The 24026-nt window shown below is 45.4% G+C and overlaps 1 protein-coding gene across 1 annotated transcript in view; it reads left to right on the top strand.

Annotated features, from left to right (window-relative positions):
- The window catches only part of CUNH12orf56 (chromosome unknown C12orf56 homolog), a 72101-nt gene that overhangs the window by 32881 nt on the left and 15194 nt on the right, over nt 1–24026 (top strand). Inside the window, exons 4-6 of the mRNA XM_008056270.2 lie at nt 7549–7915; nt 14075–14145; nt 19912–20056. Coding sequence (XP_008054461.2) covers nt 7549–7915; nt 14075–14145; nt 19912–20056 — 583 coding nt within the window. The remainder of the gene's footprint in view (nt 1–7548; nt 7916–14074; nt 14146–19911; nt 20057–24026) is intronic.

The following is a 24026-nucleotide window of genomic DNA, read 5'->3' as shown; positions in this document are numbered from 1 at the left end:
TCCATCTGAGTTTCCTTCTTCTGCAGCCGCTACTGATGTTCAACCAATGAACGCTGGAAAACAGATTCCCAGCTGTGATTCACAGCAAGTGAGGGGTGAGCTTCTGGGAAAGCGGGTCTGTTCAACAAGCCGAATGAGTGCTGACTCGTGTAGCACCCCCATGAAATTAAAGCGTCTGCATTCAGTTGCACATGGGCAGCAAAACAGAAGGAAAACACCCCAAGAAGGCGAGGCCTACGTTTTTCTCTAATGAGAAGCATTTCTTGGCAGAAAGTAGAAAAAGGGAGGTGGGTTACCCCTCTCTGTGTAGTAGCTCCGCATGCAGACTGCGGGCTGCACTGGCAACTTCCAGTCCTGATTCCCCTGACTCGGCTCTGAGCTGCTGGCTCACCTCCCCAGGCTTCGCGCTTCTCGACAGGATGGTGCCCACAGGCATGGCGTGCCAGGGCGGCTTGTCCACGGAGAGTGCTTAGACTGTGCGGCACCGAGTGAGTCTGTGTTACTTGGCTCTTCTGTGATTGCTGATGATCCATCAGCCAATCAATCACTGAGCAAGAATCCATTCAGCATCCTCAGTCTTTGATCAAGCCCTGGGGCTGCACGACTTTTCTTCTCTTCTCTCTAATAATGCTATATTATTTTTAAAAATGCTATCGTGCAATGATATGGCATGAGGACCCAGCTATATTAATTTTCTAAGAATTTTCTTGTGCTTTAGGTAGTTCTGTTGCATAAATCCCGTGTTATGTAATTATATTCTGTGTGTAAGCATATGATTTCAGGATTTTAGGAACTCGAAAGGATGCTAGGCTTCCAACATTTGTTCCCCAAATAAGTCTTTATCTCTTAATATTTCTCAAAATTCACTCTAAAAATATTTTTTGGGTTTTTTTTTTTTTTTTTTTTTTTGAGTTGGAGTCTCACTCCTTCACCCAGACTGGAGTGCAGTGGCACGTTTCCGGCCACTGCAGCCTCGACTTGCTGGGCTCTGGGGATCCTTCCGCCTCAGCCTTCCAAGTAGCTGGAACTACAGGCGTGTGCTACCAGGTCCAGCTAATTTTTTGATTTATAGTAGAGATGAGATCTCGTCAAGTTGTCCGGGCAGGTCTCGAACCTGCAGGCTCAGGCAATCCACTCACCTCAGCATCACAAAGCACGGAATTATAGGCTGAGCCACCGAGCCCGGCTCACTCTGAAAATATTAAAGAGATGTATTTCCTTGTATATAATTTTATTGGAGTTTATAATTAATATTTATCGATCAATGATATATTTGTATAAAATACAAAACATGCAGTGTGCATGGGGGCAGAGTCAATGTCCTTTCTTCTTCTCCTCACCCTCTTCTGTCCTTTTACTCCTATCTACTCTTTGTTTTCTTTCCTCCCTTCCTTCCTTTATCAACCTGTTTGAAAATTTCCCTGGGACAGGCAGGCAGGAGCAAAATTGTCCTGTATATGTGGTATATTAATGTACTTACTGGTTTTAGACATTCCAAATAAGCAAATAAAATTTCAAATCTCACCTCCCATTTTGTCAGCTACCTGTTAGGTTTGTCTAAGTAGTTTAGTGTCTTGATTGAATATAGTTTTGATTTTGATGTAATAAAATTAATCATGAGGGTTTTGATTCTGGTGGGGCTGGAGTAAGCACATTTCCCCCCACCTCTCCCATTGAATGCAAATAAAAATCCTGAACAGAATGCATGGATTAATTGATTACCTGATTTTTTAAAAAGTTAACCCTCTCCATAGAATTTAAACAAGACCCAAAGTCACATAACATAATATTTAAAATGTCCCAGATGCAACCAGAATTACTTGACATTTGAAGAACCAGGAAAATTTCAACACTTTATGAAGGAAAAGATAATCAGCAGATAATAATCCCAAGATGACACAGATATTAGAATTATCAAGACTTTAAGGCAGTTATTTTAACCATGCTCCAACAAGTAGATGTGATCCCCTTTGAAATAAATGGAAAGATAGAAAGTCTCAGCAGAGAAAGAGAAGATATAAAAAGGGAAATTTTAGAATGGAAAATATACTATAATAAGTGAAATTTTAAAAAACTCACTTAATGGACTCAATAAACAGAATAAGAATGACAGAGGAGTGAGTCACTGACTTTGAAGATAGATGAATAGAAGTTATCCAATCTGAACAGCAGAGAGAATAAAGATTGAAAAAAAAATGAAGAGACTTTTAGGGAACTGTGTAACAGAAAGAAAATACCTAATATTCATGTCTTAGGAGTCTCAGAAGGAGAGAAGAAAGAAAATGTAGTGCAAAAATAGTGAAGAAATAATGACTGAAGAAATAATGGCTGAAAACTCTTCCAAACTGGCAAAGGAAAGAAACTCATAGGTTCAAGAAACTCAGTGAACCTCAAACAAGATAAACTCAAAATTCCATGCCCAGACACATCACAATCAAACTACTGTGAAAATAATAAAGGACATTTAGAGCTACTTAGAACTAATGACTTTAGAAGGAAATACAGCTTTTATCATGCGCACCAGGAAATACATGAGGCTAAAAAATGGATGGGTTAAGCACTCAAGAACATCTGCACAGCCCCAAGAAACAACAAAATAACGTTGAGGGCAGAAATCAGTGAAACAAGTAACAATGGTTAGAGTAAAAAAGAAAACCAGCAATCACTTGATAAGACTAATACAATCAATCGCTTGGTTCTTTGAAAAGGTATAAAAGATATATAGACCTCTGTCAAGAAAGGTCAAGAAAAATGCAAATAAGCAGAAAGCAAATAAAAGACTACAGAATGAAAAACAAAGAAGCAGCTACAGACTAAACAAATTGTAAAAACTATATTTAGTAGATACATGTTAATAAATTTCAATTCTTAGGTGAGATTATAATTTCTTAGGAAAATATAAAATACCAAAAATTGGCTCAAGAAGTTACAGAAAATAGCAAAGAACAGTAAGGAAATGAAAGACCACCTTTTCCAATAAAATAAAGTCTCAGATAGTTTTTCAATAAAGTCTCAGATAGTTTTTCAATAAAGGAACCGTTGTTAAAAAAATATGACAGAAAGAATAGAAGTTACTTCGTTGTTGTTGTTGTTGTTGTTGTTGTTGTTTTGAGAGTGGCATACTCTTGTTCCCAAACCAAATAAGGACAATAAGAAGAAAAAGAAGTCAGTTAAAGACCCATGCCATTTTTTTTAGTCTAGATTTTAAAATCTTTACTAAAATAACATTTGACTGACTCTAATAGTGCATTAAAAACAACACGATTAAGAGAGATTTATTCTAGAAAGGTGTAGATGGTTCAACATCAGAAAATCTATTGTAATTGATTTGATGCGAAAAATCCTTTATCTCAACTGGAACATAAAAGCACTTGATGAGGTTGAGTATCTACTCATGGTGAAAACTCAGCGCTAACTAGGAATAGGAGAGAAAGTCCTTAACTCAGTAAAGCTTGTTTAACAAAACCTACAGCAAACATGAAACTTATTCGAGAAAAATCTAGATATGTTCTCCTTAAGATCGGGAATAAAACATGGAGGGCCACTCACACTGTTTGACAGAAAACTGAGAGTTCTGGACCAAAGAAAAAGGAGTTCTGGAAGAAAGAAAAAGGAGGATGTTGCATTTGTATTTGAGGAAAAAAGTATACACTGTTGCTATCTGCCCCTTATAATGATCATATATTTGGAAAAGCCAATAGAATGAGCAAACACATTCTTCACTTCTTTATAACTGAGTCTCAGTTTTGTTTGGGATGGCAGTGTGCTCAGTTGAAAACATCTACCCTGGCTGGACACGGTGGCTCACACCTGTCATCCTAGCACTTTGGGAGGCAGAGGCGAGAGGATTGCCTGAACCCAGGAGTTGGATACCAGCCTGGGCATCTTGGTGAGACCTCGTCTCTACAATAAAAAAATTTAGTGGTGTGCACCTATAGTTTCAGCTGCTTGGAAGGCTGAAGTGGAAGGATCGTGTCACTGCACTCCAGCCTGGGCAATAGAATGAGACTGACTTAAAAAAAAAAAAGATATTCTTGTAATTAGAGATGGCCAGAAATAACCAAATCTGGGCAATGAGCTCTGTGCAGAAATCATGGGAATTTTTATTTATTTTATTTTATTTTATTTTGAGTTGGAGTCTCACTCCATCACCCAGATTGGAGTGCAGTGGCATGCTCGAGGCCACCGCAGCCTCGACCCGCTGGAGCTCTGTCAATTCTTCTGCCTCAGCCTTCCAAGTCACCGGAACTACAAGCATGCACTACCACGCCTGGCTGGTTTTTGATTTATTGTAGAGATGAGATCTTACCAAATTGCCCGAGCAGGTCTCAAACCCGTGGCCTCAGGCAATCCACTTACCTTGGGCTCCCAAAGTACTGGGATATGGGCTAAACCACTGAGCCTGGCCAATCATGGGAATTTTACGTTCTTCAAGCTGTCTACTTTTTTTTGTTTATTTTTTTTGAGAAAGGGTCCCCTCAGTTACCCAGGCTGGAGTGCAGTGGCATGATCACAGCTCACCATAGTCTCAACTCCTGTGCTTAGGCGATCTCTATGCCTCAGCCTCCCAAGTAGCTGGGACTACAGGCACACACTACCACACCCAGCTAATTTTTTCCTTTTTTATGGAGATGGGGTCTTGCTATGTTGCCCAGGCTGGTCTCAAACTCCTGGGTTCATGCAATCTTCCCACCTTGGCCTCCCAAAGTCCTGGGATTACGGGCATGAGCCACCATGCCCAGCCCTTGTCTACTTTTTCAGGCAGAATATCCCAGACACACTCTCTAAATTTGGCAAAGATGTGCCATATGACATATGGTTTCATGAGATGCAATGACAGAAATATACAGTGATATGGATTTCTTCATGTACGGCCTTCAGTGGTGACACCCCCCGTGCCTGTCTTTTCTTTCCCAGGTAGGAGCTCTCGCCTTTTTTACACACGCCCTTAGCTCCAGAGACAGGGCAACTTGAACATTCGTGATCAAAAGTCCCCAAGGGCAGAAACTTACTCTGCCTTTCCCACGACGATGTCCCTGGTGCCTGAATCGCTGCGGTAGGCCCGTGGGGGTAACCGCTCAGTGGTTACCAGTGGAGACAGCACACCATCTGGGCTTCTGTGAGCCGCACACCAGCGGGCCTAGCGGCAGCACGGACTAAAACATCCGGTCTCCTCCCCCAGCAGGGCGTCACCCTGGCCCGCCTGTGATGGCTCCATGCCAAAGCACGTCTGGTCACACCCAGGATCACCGATGCCAGAGGGCAGAGCACCTCAGGACCCCTGTCTGCTGTCTTCTCCACTGCAGGAGGCATCTTTCGGGTCCAGCTACTTCCCTCTCCCCCAGTCTCCACTGCAGGTGAACCCTATCCCAGCAGAGCAATTCAGAGACGAGGAAGAGGAAAATAATACGAGGGCCGAAATCGGTGAAATAAGTACCAACAGGAGCATCAGAGAACTGGACACCTCATCTCTGTCTTCTTTGCCAATTCTCTTTCCTTCCTTTCCTAATTATTCCCAGTCATTTAAAACAATTTGAGCAAGGATGGGGATTCTTTTATACACACCACATCTCCAGACAATTGGTAGTCAGAGTGCTGTACATGGACCTTCAGAAAAAGAGGCTGGGTGTGATGGCTCACACCTCACACCTGTAATCCCAACAATTTGGGAGGCCAGGGCAGGAGGATCCCTTGTCCCCAGGAGTTTGAGACCAGCCTGGGCAACATAGCAAGACCTCATCTCTTCAAAACAAAATTAAAAAAAAAAAAAAGTAGCCAGGAATCATGGCAGGCGCCTGTAGTCCCAGCTACTTAGAAGGCTGAGGCAGGATTGTCTGAGCCCAGGAGGTCAAGGCTTAGTGAGGAGTGATTGTGCCACCACACTCCAGCCTGGGCGACTCAAAAAAATCAACTAAAAATAAAGAAAATGGGGAATAGGGAAGGGGGCACACCTTATCAAGGGTACCTGCATAATGAACATTTGGGTACTTAACCCTGAATTGTACTCCACATCTTTAAAATGAAAAATTACAAAAGAAAAGAAAATGGGGAATAAATCATTTAGTGAAAGGACACGGTTTTAGGTGGAGTCTGGTCACGATGCCAATGCCAAGTGTTCTCCAAGGAGTTCAGTGGCATTAGCGTACTTGAGGTCACGTTCTCACAGTTGCTTTAAAGCCTACTTTAACTCAGCACCCTGCACAGATTTGAGTGTTCACAGCATTACCCAAGGGAAGTTGTTATGACAACTTTATAACCACCATATATACGTTATTACTAGGTTTAAAATAGTCTCTCCCTGAATTTTAAGCAAGTAATATTTAAGCCCAGCCAGAGATTTTGTTTCGCTTTTAAAAATAAATCTATAGCTGGGCTCAGTGGCTCAGCCTGTAATCCCACACTTTGGGAGGCTAAGGTGAGTGGATTGCCTGAGCCCGCGGGTTCAAGACCCGCCTGGGCAACTTGGCGAGACCTCATCTCAACAATAAATCAAAAATAAATCAAAAAATTAGCCAGGCGTGGTAGCGCGCGCCTGTAGTTCCAGCTACTTGGAAGGCTGAGGCGGAAGGATCGCCGGAGCCCAGCAGGTGAGGGTGCGGTGGCCGGGAGCGGCCACTGCACTCCAGTCTGGGCGACAGAGTAAGACTCCAGCTCAAAATTAAATAAATAAATAAATAAATAAATAAATCTATTAGCGTTATAGGTTTATTGAAGTTACAAATAGAATTCACCTGTGATTCCTTTAAATAGTAAACTTCTTCATTAGATTAATTTATCTATTTATTATTTAATTTCATTTTTTGAGTCGAAATCGCACTCTGTCGCCCATGGCTCCCCACAACCTCGACCTCCTGTTCTCCAGGGTTCAACCTTCTGTCTCAGCCTTCTGAGTAGCTGGGACTTAGGCATGGGTCATCAAAACCAGGTAATTTTTGAAAAAAATGTTTTGTAGATCTGAGGTCTTGCTATGTTACCCAGGTTAGTCTCGAACTCCTGACCTCAAGCAATCCTCCCACCTCGGCCTCCTAAAGTGCTGGGATTACAGGTGTGTGCCACCGTGCCTAGCCACCTTCATGTAATTTAAATGGTTACCAAATTTTCACATATATTTGAGGTAGACAGTTGGAATATAGCAGGAAATCTTTCAAAGTGTTAGGAACCATCACCAAATTTAAATGAGAATAAATTCCATTTATTAGAAATAAAGATAAAGCTTCTCAAAATATGATGACTAGGCTATAATATTCACTTTCTAGAACTGTGACTTAAGTCAGCCCCAACCTCCTGGGCTCAGGCGATCCTCCCACCTCAGCCTCCCGAGTAACTGGGACTGTTTGCACTATTCACCCGGCTAGTTTTTTTATTTTGTTGTAGAGACCATGCCTTGCTATGTTGCCCCGGCTGAAATCACTTTTTTTAAAAACAAGCATTCCTTTTCTGTGGAAACATCTGCTGTCAGAGTCTCACCTGCTGCTGTTGGGCCACAGTTCTCTGTTGCTTCCTGTTAAATTCCCAGTGTCATGTTTCACCCTAAATTCCACCTGACAGGTGCCCCCTGGACAGCAGCACGCCACCTCAGGACTTAACTCTCAGTCCCCCTGAAGACCTCAAGGAGCTGTCTCCTTGCGGCTGCTCCCAGGGAAGCTGTCAGTCCCCACCAGCTGCCAGCCGGGCTGTGGGCCAGCCATCCTGCACAGCCAGCACAAGGGAGCCCCAGGGACTTCCCGCTCACAGCCGCTCGCTGGGTGGACTCCCTTTCCAGTGCTCTGGGAACAGAAACGAGTTTTCCTCGAGAAGTGCCCTCCTCGCCTCCCCGTCCCTGGAGAAGAAGGAGTCGGAACTGCATCTGTACATCATTTCCACGACCTCGTCAATGTTTCTGCACTTAAAAAGCTCATGGAACAATTATCTGATAGTAAGTGTCCGCATATGCTGACTTTGACCTGAGCATCTTTTTGGCTGGGTGGGGAGCAAACATGCCTTCCCTGCTGTGTCTCCCATTTTGGGAACTCAGCCTTGGACTTTGCTAATACTGTGAAAGACGGAATGCACGGGACAACTGGGGTGATGTATCCATGTATCCAGGTGCTGCCTTAGGAAGCATGCTTGTGAGTGAGGGGTGTGTCCCAGAAGGGGCAGGCCGTGGGGTTTTGTGGAGGCAGGCCTCACGCGGAGGGGGTGCGAGCAGGTGGTCTCTCACAGCTGCCGGGGTGACACAGGCGCGGCGAAGTGCACGTCGTCAGGATGTTCTTGCATTTCTCAGCTATACTGTTGAAAGTGGGCTCACGGAGTCGTTGTTAGTGATTAGGGAATTTTATCCAGAGATCACCACTCTGTGTCCCTTATTTTGTAAATGAGGAAACAGAGAAAACTCTAACTTTAGGGCAGAGTTAGAATTCTCATTGAAAGATCTTTTTATTAGAATCAGTTTTAAAAATAAGTAATTTATTAAAAGAATAACATAATCCCTTTGCGTTATCTTCATAACGTATAATTTTTTTTATTAAAAAATTTTTTGGGCCAGGCTTGGTGGCTCAGCCTGTGATCCCAGCACTTTGGGAGGCCGAGGTGAGTGAATTGCCTGAGACTGTGGGTTTGAGATCAGCCCGGGCAATTTGGCAAGACTTTTTCTCTACAATAAGTTTTTTAAAAAATCAGCCAGGTGTGGTAGTGCATGCTTGTAGTTCTGGCTACTTGGAAGGTTGAGGTGGAAGGATCGCCTGAGCCCAGCAGGTTGAGGCTGTGGTGGCCGTGAGCATGCCCACTGCACTCTAGCCTAGGCGACAGAGTGAGACTCAGACTCAAAAAAATTTTTTTTTTTTTAAAATAGAGATAGGGTCTGACTATGTTGCCCAGGTGGGTTGTGAACTCCTGGCCTCAAGTTATCCTCCTGCCTTGGCCTCCTAAAGTGCTGGAATTATTGTCGTGAGCCACTGCACCTGTCCTTCATGCAGAAACTGATAACCAGAGCAGCAAATTAGGAATAGAACCCTATTGCTTTCAGTGTAATAATATTAATAATTATGAAAGGCTATTTTGCTCAGAAGAAACTAGAAAGCAAGGGTTTTATAAGTAGCTGAAAATCATCAAAATTACAAGATACTCTAGTATTTTTCTCATAGCACCGTTCAGAAAGCTTATAATGTTTAAAACTTCTTTCTAAATTTGTAAACTCTTTCTTCAAATTAAAAATGTAGACAAATTATAAATAAAGGAAAATCTTGGTCTATTACAAAAAGATTTCATGCTGGGCGTGGTGGCTCACACCTGTCATCCGAGCACTTTGGGAGGTGGAGATGAGAGAATGCCTGAGCCCAGGGGTTTGATACCAGCCTGGGAAACTTGGTGAGACCTCATCTCTATAGCAAATCAAGAAAAATTAGCTGGGTGTGGCGGCATGCACCTGTAGTTCTAGCTACTTGGAAGGCTGAGGCGGAAGTATCGCTAGAACCCAGCAAGTAGAGGCTGCGGTGACCGTGAGCGTGCACTACACTCCAACCTGGACAACAGAATGAGATTCCAACTCAAAAAAAAAAAAAAAAGATTTTATATATTCTAGTAGAAAAGACAAAACTGAATTGACTTTGAAAAATTTATGTAAGTGTTTCAAAATAACTGTTTATACTTCCCTGAATTGCTCAACTTCAAGCTTTAATGTTCCCTTTTATTTTTTAATTTTTTAGAGACAGGGTTTCACTGTCACCCAGGCTGGAGTGCAGTGGCACAATCATAGCTCACTGCAACTCAACTTCCTGGACTCAGGTGATCTTCCTGCCTCAGCCTCCCAAGTAGCTGGAACTACAGGCACCACACACCCAGCTAATTTTGTTATTTTTTTTTTCTTCATAGAGATGAAATCTTGTTATGTTGCCCAGACTGGTCTCAAACTCCTGGCCTCAAGTGATCCTCCCACCTTGACCTCCCAAAATGCTGGGAATACAGGCATGAGTCAGGGTACCCAGCAAGTACTGCTTTTTAATTCTACAGCAGAAGCATAGCTGGGGCAAGTCATATCGGCCAACTCATCTCCTGTAAAGTTCTGTGTCATCCTTTCAGTAATAAAGGCAATAGCTGTAACTGACACGCATTGTTACTATCCAGCGGGTTCTGTTCTGATGTATTATGGTTATTTACTTACGTACTTCGTAGAATGACACTATAAGGGAGGACTGGTGTTCCCACTTTAGAGATGAGGACACTGAGGCACAGAGACCTGAAGTGAGGTCACACAGCTCGTGTGCATCTGGGTGTTAGATCCTGGCAGTCAGGTTTCTTCTATGACGACTAGAAATGTGGGTAGAGGAGACGGGCTGGATGAGCCAGTGGACGCCACCTGTAAGAATAATGTTCTGGGCCAGGCACGGTGGCTCAGCCTGTCATGCCAGCACTTTGGAAGGCTGAGGCAAGTGGATTGCCTGAGCCCATAGGTTTGAGACCAGCCTGGGCAACTTGATGAGACCTCGTCTCTACAATAAATAAAAAATGAGCCAGGCGTGGTAGTGCGGGCCTGTAGTTCTGGCTACTTGAAAGGTTGAGGCAGAAGAATCACCAGAGCCTAGCAGGTTGACACTGGGGTGGCCGTGCGTGTGCCACTGCTCTCTAGCCTGGGTGATGGAGTGAGACTCCAACTCAAAAAAAATAAATAAAGAAAATAATAATGTTCTAACCCTTGGAAGGTGGAAAACAAATAAGCAAATATTTCACATGTAAATGATGAATCAGGGTCATGTTCATTCTAATAACAAGAAATTAATTCAATATAAACACTTCAAAAAGTCATGACTTTTTAATCAGACATGGAGGCTCACACCTGTAATCTCAGTACTTTGGGAGGCCAAGGCAAGGAGACTGCCTGGGTCCAGGGGTTCAAGATCAGCCTGGGCAACTTGCTGAGATCTTGTCTCTACAATAAATCAAAAAATTAGCTGGGCGTGGTAGTGCATGCCTGTAGTCCCAACTACTTAGGAGGCTAAGGTGGAAGGATTGCCTGGGCCCAGCAGCTCAAGGGTGTGGTGGCTATGAGCGTGCCACTGCACTCCAACCTGGGCGACAGAATAAGACTCTGACTCAAAAAAAAGTGACTTTTTTTGTGACACTGTTGAATTCTTTGATCAGCGCGGTCACCTTGGGTTAGTCCTGGTGGTGCATTCATGACCTAAATCAGTGCGGCTGGTCTTGGAAGACTTGGGTGACTCTCTCTTGTGCCCCGAGAGGCAGATGACCTTTTGTGTTGAAGTAGAGAAATGCTCCTGAGAAAAGAAGTTGGACACTTTAGCTCTGTTCTTTTAGGTAAAATCAACCAAACCACCCAGTTAGAAACTGTCAGCAATCACCCTGACTTTAAGGGCTTCCAGAGAGCTGAGCCTCCCTCAGTGACCTGTTTCATCTGTAACTTTTACCCAGAAGGATCGCGGCTGCTTGATCAGCATCTCAGATTCTAGAAAGATGAAATTTGGTAACCTTTGCTCTTCCTATGCTGTGAGGACAGTTGCTAGGAAACCGAGTGACCAAGAGATACCCCTCATTAAAATTCTGTATTTAAGGAAAGCAAAAACATTTGGAGAGGAGAGAAATGGCAGCTTTTTAGGGATGTGGGGTGTGGTCCAGGTGTTACTCTGTCGCCCAGGCTGGAGTGCAATGGCACGCTCATGGCTCACCACAATCAGGCAATCCTTCCTCCTCAGCCTCCCAAGTAGCTGGAACTACAGGTGAGTGCCAACCTGCCCAGCTAATTTTTAAAAAAATTTTGTTGTAGAGATGAGGTCTTGCTATGTTGCCCAGGCTGATCTTGAACTCCTGGGCTTAAGTGATCCTCCTACCTCGGCGTCCCAAAGTGCTGGGATTACAGGTGTGAGTCATCGTGCCTGACCTCTTTTTTTTTTTGCCCCCCAGGACAATGACAAAAGTAGTAAGAAAAAGCACACATTTCCCTGCCACCATCTGCCCACCACCCTCCCTGCCATTAAGAATAAGATAGGGAACCAGATGCGGTGGCTCACACTTTTCATCCCAGCACATTGGGAGGCGGAGGTGAGAGGATTGCCTGGGCCCACAGGTTTGAGACTAGCCTGGGCAACTTGGTGAGATCTCATCTCAACAATAAATCAAAGCATCAGCGAGGCATGGTGGCGCAAGCCTGTGGTTCCAGCTACTCGGAAGGCTGAGGCAGAAGGATCGCCGGAGCCCAGCAGGTTGAGGCTGCGGTGGCTGTGAGCGTGCCATTGTACTCCAGCCTGGGTGACAGAGTGAGACTCCGAGTCAAAAATAAATAAACAAACAAATAAAAGAATATGATTAAGACAGGATTACACTAGTTTGGATCTGCACTGCAAGTATTTTAGAAATTCCTTCTGACCTGCCTATTAACCCTCAATGTAAATGGAAGATTCTTTTTTTTCTTTTTTTGAGTTGGAGTCTCACTCTTGTCACCCAGGCCAGAGTGCAGTGGCATGCTCATGGCCACTGTAGCCTTGACCTGCTGGGCTCAGGTGATCCTTCCACCTCAGCCTTCTAAGGAGCTGGAACTAGAGACACACGTCACCACGCCCGGCTATTTTTTTTGTGTGTGACTTATCGTAGAGCTGAGGTCTCACCAAGTTGCCCAGGCTGCTCTCGATCCCCCGGGCTCAGGCATTCCTCTCGCCTCGGCCTCCCAATGTGCTGGGATGACAGGCTGAGCCACCGCGCCTGGCCAAATGGAAGATTGTTTAGAGAACTTGCTGCACACGACTTGACTGCTTTGAGGACCCAGAAGAAATGGGAAATGGCAGCACTACGGGTTTAAGGAAGGAGTGACCCCGTTAATCAGGCAGCCGTTAACCAAAGTGTTGTGTGCCTATGCTGCGGAATACTAGACAATCACAAAAGAGATGGAAGTGAATCTTTTTGTTTTTTTTGAGTTGGAGTCTCACTCTGTCGCCCAGACTGGAGTGCAGTGGCCACTCCCGGCCACCGCAGCCTCGACCTGCTGGGCTCCGGCGATCCTTCCGCCTCAGCCTTCCGAGTAGCCGGAATTACAGGCATGCGCTACCACGCCCGGCTGATTTTTGATTTATTGTAGGGATGAGGTCTCGCTGCCCAGGTGGGTCTCGAACCTGCGGGCTCAGGCCATCCACTCACCTCAGCCTCCCAAAGTGCTGGAATGACAGGCTGAGCCACTGAGCCCGGCGGAAGTGAATCTTTATACACAGACGTGAGAAACTCTGCACTATGTCTTAAGTGAGATGATCAAGTTCCAGATTAATATGTGACATTATTTACCTAGGATTAAATATATATTATAAAATTATATAACATTAAAATATTATACATGTATATGTTATAAGTAATGTATCTTTATATGCCTGGAAAGACATAAACCAAACTGATAATAGATACTTTTTTTTTTTTGGAGTCAGGGTCTCATCCTGTTGCCCAGGCTAGACACGGGCTTACCACCGCCTCAGCCACCCAAGTAGCTGAGGTTACAAAGGCATGAGTCACCACATCCGGCCAATAGATACTTTTAAAAAATATTGGGCAACCTCTTTAGGTCCCCTCCCACTGTGGGAGCTTTTCTGTCCACTTAATAAATCCTACTTAAAAAAAAAAAAAAATTAGACACAGAGCCTCACTCTGTCATCACCCTGGCCGGAATGCAGTGGCGTGATCATCGGTCACTACAGCCTCACCCTCCTGGGCTCAAGTGGTCCTCCTGCCTCAGCCTCCTGAGTAGCTGGGACTACAGGGGCTACCGCGCTCTGCTGCCCCGTAAGATACTTTGAGAGTGGGATGGGAGGGGTGGTGGAGAGCAGAGAGCGTCTATCTCTGATTTTATGCATTTCTCCACTGTTGAGATGTTGGTAAATAATTTTATAATGAGCAAGGTTCTATTTAAAACTTTTTAAAAAACTGCATAAGGGAAAAAATTCCCTGTGGTATCAAACACTGGAATGAGTTATATAGACAAATCATGTACTATGAAAGGGATTACAGAATATATATATATATATATATATATATATATATATAATATCAGCTAATTGAATTTCAGTAAACAAAGATTCGAACAAGCCCCTCTTTGTTCCTCTTTCAGAAAGCTACACTCTTACAAGACCCCGTGTATGCCCGTGCGTTCAGGCCTGCTGGAAGGCAGAAGCCATATAGGTAAGGAGCGGCGGTATATGACATGGAGGCTTTTCTCTCCTCTTGCGTCTCCTAACTCTGTGCTGTACGTGTGGCTGACGATCACATTTATTTGTTTTTATTTAATAAATAAAAGTTTTTATTAACATCGGCATCCGGCTGTGTTGCCCAGGCTGGTCTTGAGCTCTTGGCCTCAAGTGGTCCTCCCATCTCAGCCTTCCAGAGTTCTGGGATTATAGGCAGGAGCCACCACGCCTGGCCCAGACATTATATTTTAAAATGATGACTCACCAAGTAATTGTCTTCTCAGGGGTGTGACTGGCATCATCATGACTGTGGGCCAGGTACCGGATCAGTGGTCTATGCATCTCTTTGTGGGGAAGGCCTCCACTGTGAGGCTCAGGCCTGGCCTGTTCTAAGATTAGCCTCTGGAATTTGGGCCTGGTTGGTGTTACCCTGATAGGCCCAGGGTGATAGGTGAGCTGGCTCACAACTCACCCTGGGCAGAGAGGGTGCCCTAGCTGGGCCTTCCCATCTGGCTTGCTGTGAGGTCAGCCCCTGGAATTCTAAGAAAGCAGAGTCAGGTAGGCCTCACAGTGCAAGGGAGGCCAGGAAGGGGAAGTGTGCAAAAGACAGTTTTAAAGCCACACTGAAAAAGAGGGTGTGGATTTGCTTTGAAAGCTGGAATTCTTAACCACAATATCACATAAATCACAGGAAAGCTCTGAGAGGTCTGGAGTAGTGAGGCACATGGGGGTCATGTGAACGGGCTGAGAGTAAATCAGTTTTAAAAGATGCACGTTCAATCCCCGCTAAAAGAGCCAAGTTCCTTAGAGGAGCGGCTGATTCTAGCCCTGAGCGGGAAATGTACCAGGTGAGTCTACGACAGCTTACAGCAGAAGGGACACAGAAGGGGTGGCCACTCAGGACACAGGAACCCACACGGCGGGGCTCCTCTAGTCAAAGGTGGGACGACTGGAGCATCGGAAGAAGCGAGGAATGAGGTGACAGAAACACAACGGACACGTGAAAGTTCAGAAAGGTATGATGGCATATGATAGAGAGGGTCCTTCCTGCAACCCCCAAAGAAACAAAATTGAGGAATGAGGTGACAAACACAATGAACACATGAAATTCAGACGTGTACGATGGCATATGAGAGAGAGTCCTTCCTGCACCCCCGAAGAAATAAAAACGAGGGATGAGATGACAGAAACACAAGGAACACATGAAAATTCAGAAGTGTACAATGATGTAGGAGAGAGAGGGTCCTTCCTGCGTCCCCCAAAGAAATAAAACTCACTGAACATTAGAAGAAAACAGGACGCCATTCCTCACTGTGGATCCACAAATGGAAAGAAGGTTGTACAGATAGCTTAGAACTTCTACATGTTTGCGTATGCTTGCCCTAGAAAGATACCCGTTTTCGTTTTGGTGCTTTATCTAAAGTGATGTTTAAAGCTCACTGCATAGCAAAACAGACTTGAACTTTGTATGTGTGTGACTTGAAATGTATTCCTGAAGGCAAGAAGGAGCATTCTGCCGCTATCCCAACTCAGGAAGAGCATGTTCCTTGCAAAGTTATTCCTGAAGGCGGCGTATTGAAAGTGCAGTGATTTCACATGCTCCTTGAGGGATGTGGTGACACGTAAGACATGTCTCCACTGGCTGGGCACGTTTGGTTGAAAAGGAATAGACATGCTTTAGGTCTTCCAGTTAGAACTCTTGGTCACAAATGTGACTGTTCAGTCCTCTCATCCAGCTGTAAAGCCTTATGCAAATGGGAGGTATTGTTTCTATGAAAGGTCTGGACAAATAAAGACACACAAGAAAATAGAGCTTATTATTAGATCAACAGTCTTCCTGCACATGATTTTGGTGGATTTATGCTTCTTTCTTTGTTTTAATGATAAAGATGTAGGGTATAATTCAGGGTCAGGTATACAAACATTGCATATGCAGGTACCCTTGTTGATGAGGTGTGCCCCTCCCTCCCCTAACAGTTTCTCACTACTGCCAATCCCTTTCTTATAGCATTATGAAAATTGTTCCACGTCCACTTATGAGTGAGAACATATGGCACTCTGTTCTTTGTTCCTGTGATAGATCACTGAGTATGATCGACTCCAAATCTATCCAAGTTGCTGCGAAGTCCATATGTTTGTCCTGGATTTATGCCTTCTGGCTGAGGGAAACATCAAGTGTCTGTGAACATTGTTAGCAATGTCCCTCTTATTCCTGAGTTGAATACTGGGGTCTTCTGGTACTCGACTGTTTCTTATTTCAGTTAGTCCAGTGCACCAGTAAAGTTTGTCGTCTACGTAGAAGCAAATAGTCTCTGGATTTCCAAAGAAACTGTCGTTGTTTCTTGATAACTTGTCATTATTTCATCTGACTTGAATTTATGATGCGTATGACACCTCGAGTTATATTACTTGATTTTTAGTATGAGTGGTTATTGTGCTTTTTCCTATGAACTTTTTTTGCCTTTTTTTGCTAAGCATACTAAGCAATTTGGTCTTTAAAACGATGAATTTGGCATCGCCATCTGTTATTGTAGGTGGCAAAGGATTAAAGACGGTTTGTTTCTATTGTGGATCTTAGCATATTGCTGACTCTAAATGGGAAAAACAGGAAAATCGTTTTCCAGATAATTCTGCTGACGTCGTGTTTCATCTATGCTTTTGCTTTTCTAAGCGCATTTGTTTGTGAAAACTACATTTCTGTTGTTTCTGGAGTTTTCAGAGAGTAGAGGCATTTTCTGGTTATTTTAAAAATGAAACATGGTAGTGATTAGAAGTGAATGTATAGGGAATGGGTATCTCAAACTTATTCCTGTTTTACTTAGAGACCATTTATTACTGTGTGCTAAGCACATGCATCAAGTAAAGTATCAAAACAACACAACTGGCCGTGTGCAGTGGCTCATGCCTGTAATCCCCACAATTTGGGAGGCAAAGGAGGGAGGATTGTTTGAGCCCAGGAGTTTGAGACCAGCCTGGGCAACATAGTTAGACCCTATTTCAAACAAGCAAACAAACAAACTTAACTAACTAACAGAAAAAAAAAACCCCATAAAACCCTAGCACAACTGGATAGGTGCTGTCATCATCATTTTACAGATGAGGAAACTGAGACATGGAGAAGCAATGTAACCTGCTCAGATAATTACCCACAGATAGGATCCAGCATTCATCCACCTCTATGGTTGCTATTGCTAGATTTGTAATGATCATTTCTCCTCCCGTGTCTCTATGAGAAAAGAGACCATCTTGTCAGAAGTCTTAGTTTGAGGGTTAAGAAGAGAGACTCACAGACTGGACGGAGGATAGCCTGTTACTTTTTTCTTTTAATGGGGAGATGGTGGGCAGGAACCCATATTCCATGGGGCACGTTAGGATCCATGGCTGGCATCACAAGCTTCTGGAGTGGGTGGAAAAACAGGTTCCAAGTCAGAAATTCGAAACTTCCATCAATCTTTGCAGAACGTGAACTGTCCCTTGTGTCACTTTGCACCCAGCTTTGAGTCACTTGTGTGAGCTTGGACAGGTCACTTAACCCTCTCACCTCCTCTAAGATGTGACAGGAACCCCCAGCACAATCCCTTGGTGGGAGCCAGCTCAGTGAATAAGCCGGGTCAGAGCCCGCCCCATGGTCAGTGTCCAGCCAAGCACAAGTTATTGCTGAGCACAGCAGGAGATGAAACAATATTTAATCCAGTAACTTTTTTTTTTTTAAGTTGTGAAAAGTCAGCTGAGGGGCTAGGATGCTTGTGCCAAATAACACAGTGGGCCGGGCTCAGTGGCCGGGCTCAGCCTGTAATCCCAGCACTTTGGGAGGCCGAGGCAAGTGGATTGCCTGAGCCCGTGGGTTCGAGACCCACCCAGGCAACTTGCTGAGACCTCACATCTACAATAAATCAAAAATTAACTAGGCCGTAGCACATGCTTATAGTTCTGGCTCCTTGGAAACCTGAGGTGGAAGGAGCCCAGTAGGTCGGGGCTGCGGTGGCCGGGAGCGGCCACTGCACTCCAGTCTGGGTGACAGAGCGAGACTCCAACTCAAAAAAATCCCAAAAAACACAGTGGAGTGAAACGGGACTGATGTGATGCTGGAACGCTGCGAGGGACAGGACTGTGTTCCTTCTTGGTGGAATTAGGGAAGGTTCTTTTTTTGTAATTTAAAATTTGAATTGGAGTCTCACTCTCTTGCCCAGGCTGGAGTGCAGTGGCACAGTCATGGCTACCACAACCTCGACCTGCTGGGCTCAGGTGATCTTTCTGCCTTAGCCTCCTGAGTGGCTGGAACTACAGGTGAATGTCACCACATTCGGCTAATTTTTAAATTTTTTGTAAAGACGAGGTCTCGCTATGTTGCCCAGGCTGGTCTCAAACTCCTGGGCTCAAGCAATCCTCCCGCCTCGGCCTCCCAAAGCGCTGGGATTCCAGATGTGGGCACCACACCCAGCCTGAATTAGGGAAAGTTCTAAGGAGAAGGTCTTTTCAGCAAAGCCAGCTCTTCCCAAAGCGTGGGCCGTGCATGGCTCAGTGATGGGATGACCCCAGGGTGCTCTGACATGGCAGGAAATCGCTTTGAACTATTTCCAGCTAGTCTGATGTCATCAGGAAAGCCTTTGGGTGTGGGGTCAGGAGGCATGACTCTTGGCTCCATGCCCATCTGCCTGTTTCTCACAGAGTGAAAGCCTCAGCCGTCCTGGCTTAGGGTTGACGCTACTTTCATGCTATTTGTGCAGTACCCACAATGCATGCCAAGTGGCACTGGTTTTCCCTGTAAAGTAGTGATACAAAGCTTTCTTTATAAATTTCTTTAAGCAAAAAAAGTGAGTTAATTAAAAGAAAAAATATTAAGCAAATATTATTATTATTATTTGTTTATTTTAAGTCAGAGTTCCACTTTGTGGCCCAGGCTGGAGTGCAGTGGCACGTTCCCGGCCACCCCAGCATTGACTTGCTGGGCTCTGGTGATCCTTCCGCCTCAGCCTTCCAAGTAGCTGGAACTACAGGCGTGTGCCACCATGCCCGGCTAATTTTTTAGTTTATTGTAGAGACGAGGTCTCGCCAAGTTGCTTGGACTGTTCTCAAACCCCTGGGCTTAGGCAGTCCTCTTGCCTCTGCCTCCCAAAGTGCTGGGATCACAGGCATAAGCCACCGCACCCGGCCCTGAAGCTAAGAGACGTCCTTATTTTTCTTTTTTTTGAGCAGTCTCACTCTGTCGCCTGGGCTGGAGTGCAGTGGCATGCTCCTGGCCATCCCAGTGTTGACCTGCTGTTCTCCGGCGATCCTTCCATCTCAGTCTTTCAAGTAGCCAGAACTACAGGTCCATACCACCACACCCGGCTAATTTATTTATTTATTGTAAAAACGAGGTCTCGCCAAGTTGCCCAGGCTGGTCTCGAGCTTGCGGGCTCAGGCACTCGCCTCGGCCTCCCAAAGTAGTGAGATGACAGGCTGAGCCACCAAGCCTGGCCCATTACACACGGTTCCATGAATTATGGTAAATAAAAAAGAGAAATTTACCAGAGACAGCAACAGTGAAGTATGTTTGGACAGACAAGGGAGCGTGGACAGGAAGTATGTTTGAAGAGTAATAAGTAGCTTCATCTAGGGGAGCACGTTTCACTGTTGATGGATGGATAACACAGCTGGCCGTACAAAGCTGTGGTGAAATTCCATGAGAAACAAAGTTGAACCAACTGTCGATAATCGGTGCTATTCCTAAACTGCTGTGTCTTTTTGTTAACATGGAACATCTTCTGTGTTTCTGTAGATCTGAGGAGAAAATCCGGCACTTCAGTCAACTGAAATCTGAACTTTTTCTTAAAGACAATACTTTGGGGAAGATACTTGGTTTAATCACGGAGCTGAAAGGAGCAGCCCAGAAAAACTTCATTCTGAAGAGGCTCTTCTGGAAGGCAGGTGTTTTGCTTCATTTTTAATCTTTAAAACGTGAAAGGCCGAGGTGAGAGGATTGCCTGAGCCACAGGTTTGAGACCAGCCCGGGCAACTTGGCGAGACCTCATCTCTGCAATAAGTCAAAAATTAACCGGGCGTGGTGGTGTGTGCCTGTAGTTCCTGCTATATGGAAGGCTGAAATGGAAGGTTTGCCGAAACCTGGCAGGCTGATGCTGGGGTGACCATGAGTATGCCACTACACTCTAGTCTGGGCGATGGAGTAAGACTCCGACTTGGAAAAAAAAAAAAGAATAAAACGTAAAAAACATGTTTCACCTGATTACCAAATTGAGCATGAATTAAAACATAGTAATTAATATTGTCTTGTGTTCTGATGCTTTGCTTTATTTTTTCATTTTTTGAGTCAGAGTCTCTGTTGTTCAGGCTGGAGTGCAGTCACATGGTTCTAGCCATCGCGGCCTCGACCTGCTGGGCTTAGGTGATCCTTCTGCCTCAACTTTGCAAGTAGCTGGAATCACAAGCATGCACCACCATGCCTGGCTAACATTTAAAAAATTTTTATTATCGAGACAAGGTCTTGCCAGGTTGCCCAGGCTGATCTTGAACCCATGGGCCAGGCAATCCTCTCACTTCCACCTCCCAAGGTGCTGGGATTATAGGTGTGAGCCACTGCACCTGACTTATTTTTTAAATTTATTGTAAAGATGCGGTCTTACCATGTTGCCCAGGCCAGTCTCGAATCCTTGGATTCAGGCAATCCTCTCGTCTCTACCTCCCAAAGTGCTGGGATGACAGGCATGAACCACTGCGCCTGGCCCTGATGCTGTATTTTAAAATGTCAATTAAATGTAATGCAGTCGTGTCTTAGCACTTGATCATTTTGGATGTGATCAATAATGTCTATGTGTATGTTGGGGGGAGATGGGAAGGAGGGGTAGTGAAGAGTAGCTCATGTGGGCTGGGTTGGAGAGCCGAAGAAAAGAGGTTCCAGTGGGAAGGTTTTTGGCATGTGTGGGGCCGTGGGATGGGGAAGTGGATTTCCACAAGTGTTACTATGCAGACTCCTTTACAGTAAAAATAACATTTTTAAAAATTACTTTTGAGGCCGGGTGCGATAGCACATGCCTATAATCCCAGCACTTTGGGAGGCGGAGGAAGAGGATTGCTTGAGCCCAGGAGATCAAGGCCAGCCTGGGCAACATAGTGGAACCTGGCCTGTAGTCCCAGTTACTTGGGAGGCTGAGGTGGGAGGATCACCTGATCTCAGGAGGGCGAGGCTGCAGTGAGCTGTATCACATCACTTCACTCCAGCCTGTGTGACAGAGTGAGATCCTGTCTCTAAAAAATAATAAATAAAAGTAAAAATTCCTTTTGCATGTAGGACTGGTGTTTTTACACACATGACTCCTGGGGAGGCTTGTTATAGACACTTTGTTTTCAGTTTCAGGTGATGGTAGAAGGAAGCCTGGGTGAGGGTTGGTGTGGTGCTGGTGAGGCCTGGTGAGGGTGTATGCCCTGCAAGGGCTGAGCTCACGTGGTGGCTCTCTGTTGTGTCCTGATCCTGGCTGCCGTTTTATTGAGAATTTGCGAAGCACACAAACTCCCAGCCACGTGAGACAGTCCCAGCTATTTCGTGGATTCTTTTTTTTTTCCCAGGGAGTAAAACCATTATTTCATGAATTCTACACAGCAACCAGCCATCTGTTTACCCAGATTTGGCAGACCCAGTGTTCCAGTTTGCCTGGGAAAGGAAGCACCCAGGATTTTGGAAAGCAAGGACAGTTCCAGGCAAATGAGGAAGGGTGATCACCCAAACTAGACGGCAAGATTAGCTGTAGAGAATAACATGGCCAGGCCTGGTGGCAAGTGCCTGGAGTCTCAGATACTTGAGAGGCTGAGGCAGGAGAATCTCTGGAGCCCAGGAGTTCAAGGTTGCAGGATCTATGAGTGTGCCATTGCACTCCAGCCTGGGCAACAGAGTGAGACCCTGCCTCTAAAAAAGAGAGAGAGGGAGAATATGGCCAGTGCCCTACAGCCTGCGCCTCTGCTAGACAGAGCTACCAAGGCCATCAGTGGAGAAGGCGCAGTGTCCGAGGGTGAGGTGGCCGCTATGTGGGGAATGGTGCCCAGGCTGGTCTCAAACCCGCGGGCTCAGGCAATCCTCCTGTCTCTGCCTCCCAAAGTGCTGGGAGCCTCTTTGATTCTTTATTTTTTTAGTTTTTTATTTTTTTTGAGTTGGAGTCTCACTCTGTCACCCAGACTGGAGTGCAGTGGCCGCTCCCGGCCACCGCAGCCTCGACCTGCTGGGCTCCAGCGATCCTTCCGCCTCAGCCTTCCGAGTAGCTGGAATTACAGGCATGCGCTACCACGCCTGGCTGATTTTTGATTTATTGTAGAGATGAGGTCTCGCCAAATTGCCCAGGCAGGTCTCGAACCCACGGGCTCAGGCAATCCACTCACCTCAGCCTCCCAAGGTGCGGGATTACAGGCTGAGCCATCGAGCCCGGCTTGATTCTTTATTATATGCACTGTTCTATATAGTGGATACTAGCTGCGTACCTGTTAAGCGCTTGAATGTGGCTGGTGACTAAACAGGTGGAATGTTCATCGTATTCTCTTTCAGTTCATTTAGACATCTGCTGTCTGTGCTGGACAGTGCAGTGCTGTGACCTTGGTCGTGCCCATGCCCTGTGACAGTTCAGCAGCAGGTCACACGTCTAGCCCGAGCGAGGCGTGGGGTATGTCGCATGACCACGACTCAGCTCCTACCCCCCAGAGTCATCACAGACATGCTTCCTTCATAATTGTAGCTATCAGTCTGTTTTTCCTATTTGTCATAACATGCTGTATGCGTTTTTAGGACAGCCATGTGTCTTATTCGGCTTGATTTCTCCCCAAGGCCAAACTCAATGCGGGCGTGTTCCAGGTCCCATAGGCTTTTCCTGTTGAATTGCATGTTTATTCTCTTGTGAAAAATTAACCTGATCAGAAGTGTAAGAATAAAAATATGTATGTACGGTGACTCAGGCCTATAATCTCAGCATTTTGGGAGGCCAAGATGAGAGGATTACCTGAGACCACGGGTTCGAGACCAGCCTGGGCAACTTGGCGAGACCTTGTCTCTACAATAAACAAAAAAACCAGCCGGGCATGGTGGTGCATGCCTGTAGTTTTGGCTACTTGGAAGGTTGAGGCGGAAGGATCTCCTGAGCCCAGCAGGTTGAGGCTGTGGTGGTCACGAGTGTGCCACTGCACTCCAGCCTGGGTGGCAGAGTGAGACTCCAACTCAAAAAAAAAAATTCATATACATACACATTTTAAAAAGAGGAGGCTGAGTGTGGTGGCTCACATCTGTCATCCCAGCACTTTAGGAGACTGAGATAGGAGGATTGCTTGAATCCAGAACTTCTAGATCAGCCTAGATACCATGGTGAGACCCTGTCTCTACAAAAATAAAAATAAAAAAAGTTAGCTGGACATGGTGGTGTAAGCCAGTAGTCTCAGCTCCTCAGGAGGACGAGGTAAAAGGATCTGAGCCCTGGAGGTCGAGGCTGCGGTGAGCCGTGGTCGTGCCGCTGCACTCCAGCCTGGGCGACAGAGTGAGACCCCGACTCAAAACCACAACAAGAAACTTTTGGCCCAATGCAAAAAGTTCATCCCTGTGGTCCTACACTTTGACAGGTCTAGGCAGGAGGATCACTTGAGCTCAGGAGTTCAAGACCAGCCTGGGTAATGTAGTGAGGCCTCACCTTTACACAAATAAAAAAAGGTGAGAATTTTGAAAAAAAGAAGTCTAGGAATAAGACAGCATGATGCTCTTTGCACTTGAAAATGCTGCACCTGTTCTTCAATGCCACGGTCTTTACTGGATAAAACAGATCTTCTGATTCTGCTGTCGAGACTGAAAGGCCCAAGTGAATGGAGAGAGACGTAAAAGGCAGCGGGTAGGCAGCCTCTCTCTTCGGGGTC

This window comes from Carlito syrichta, unplaced genomic scaffold, assembly GCF_000164805.1.
Source record: "Carlito syrichta isolate Samal-C Ts95f unplaced genomic scaffold, Tarsius_syrichta-2.0.1 Scaffold302305, whole genome shotgun sequence".
In the NCBI taxonomy this organism is placed as follows: domain Eukaryota; kingdom Metazoa; phylum Chordata; class Mammalia; order Primates; family Tarsiidae; genus Carlito; species Carlito syrichta.
This window is presented reverse-complemented; position numbering and strand designations above follow the sequence as displayed.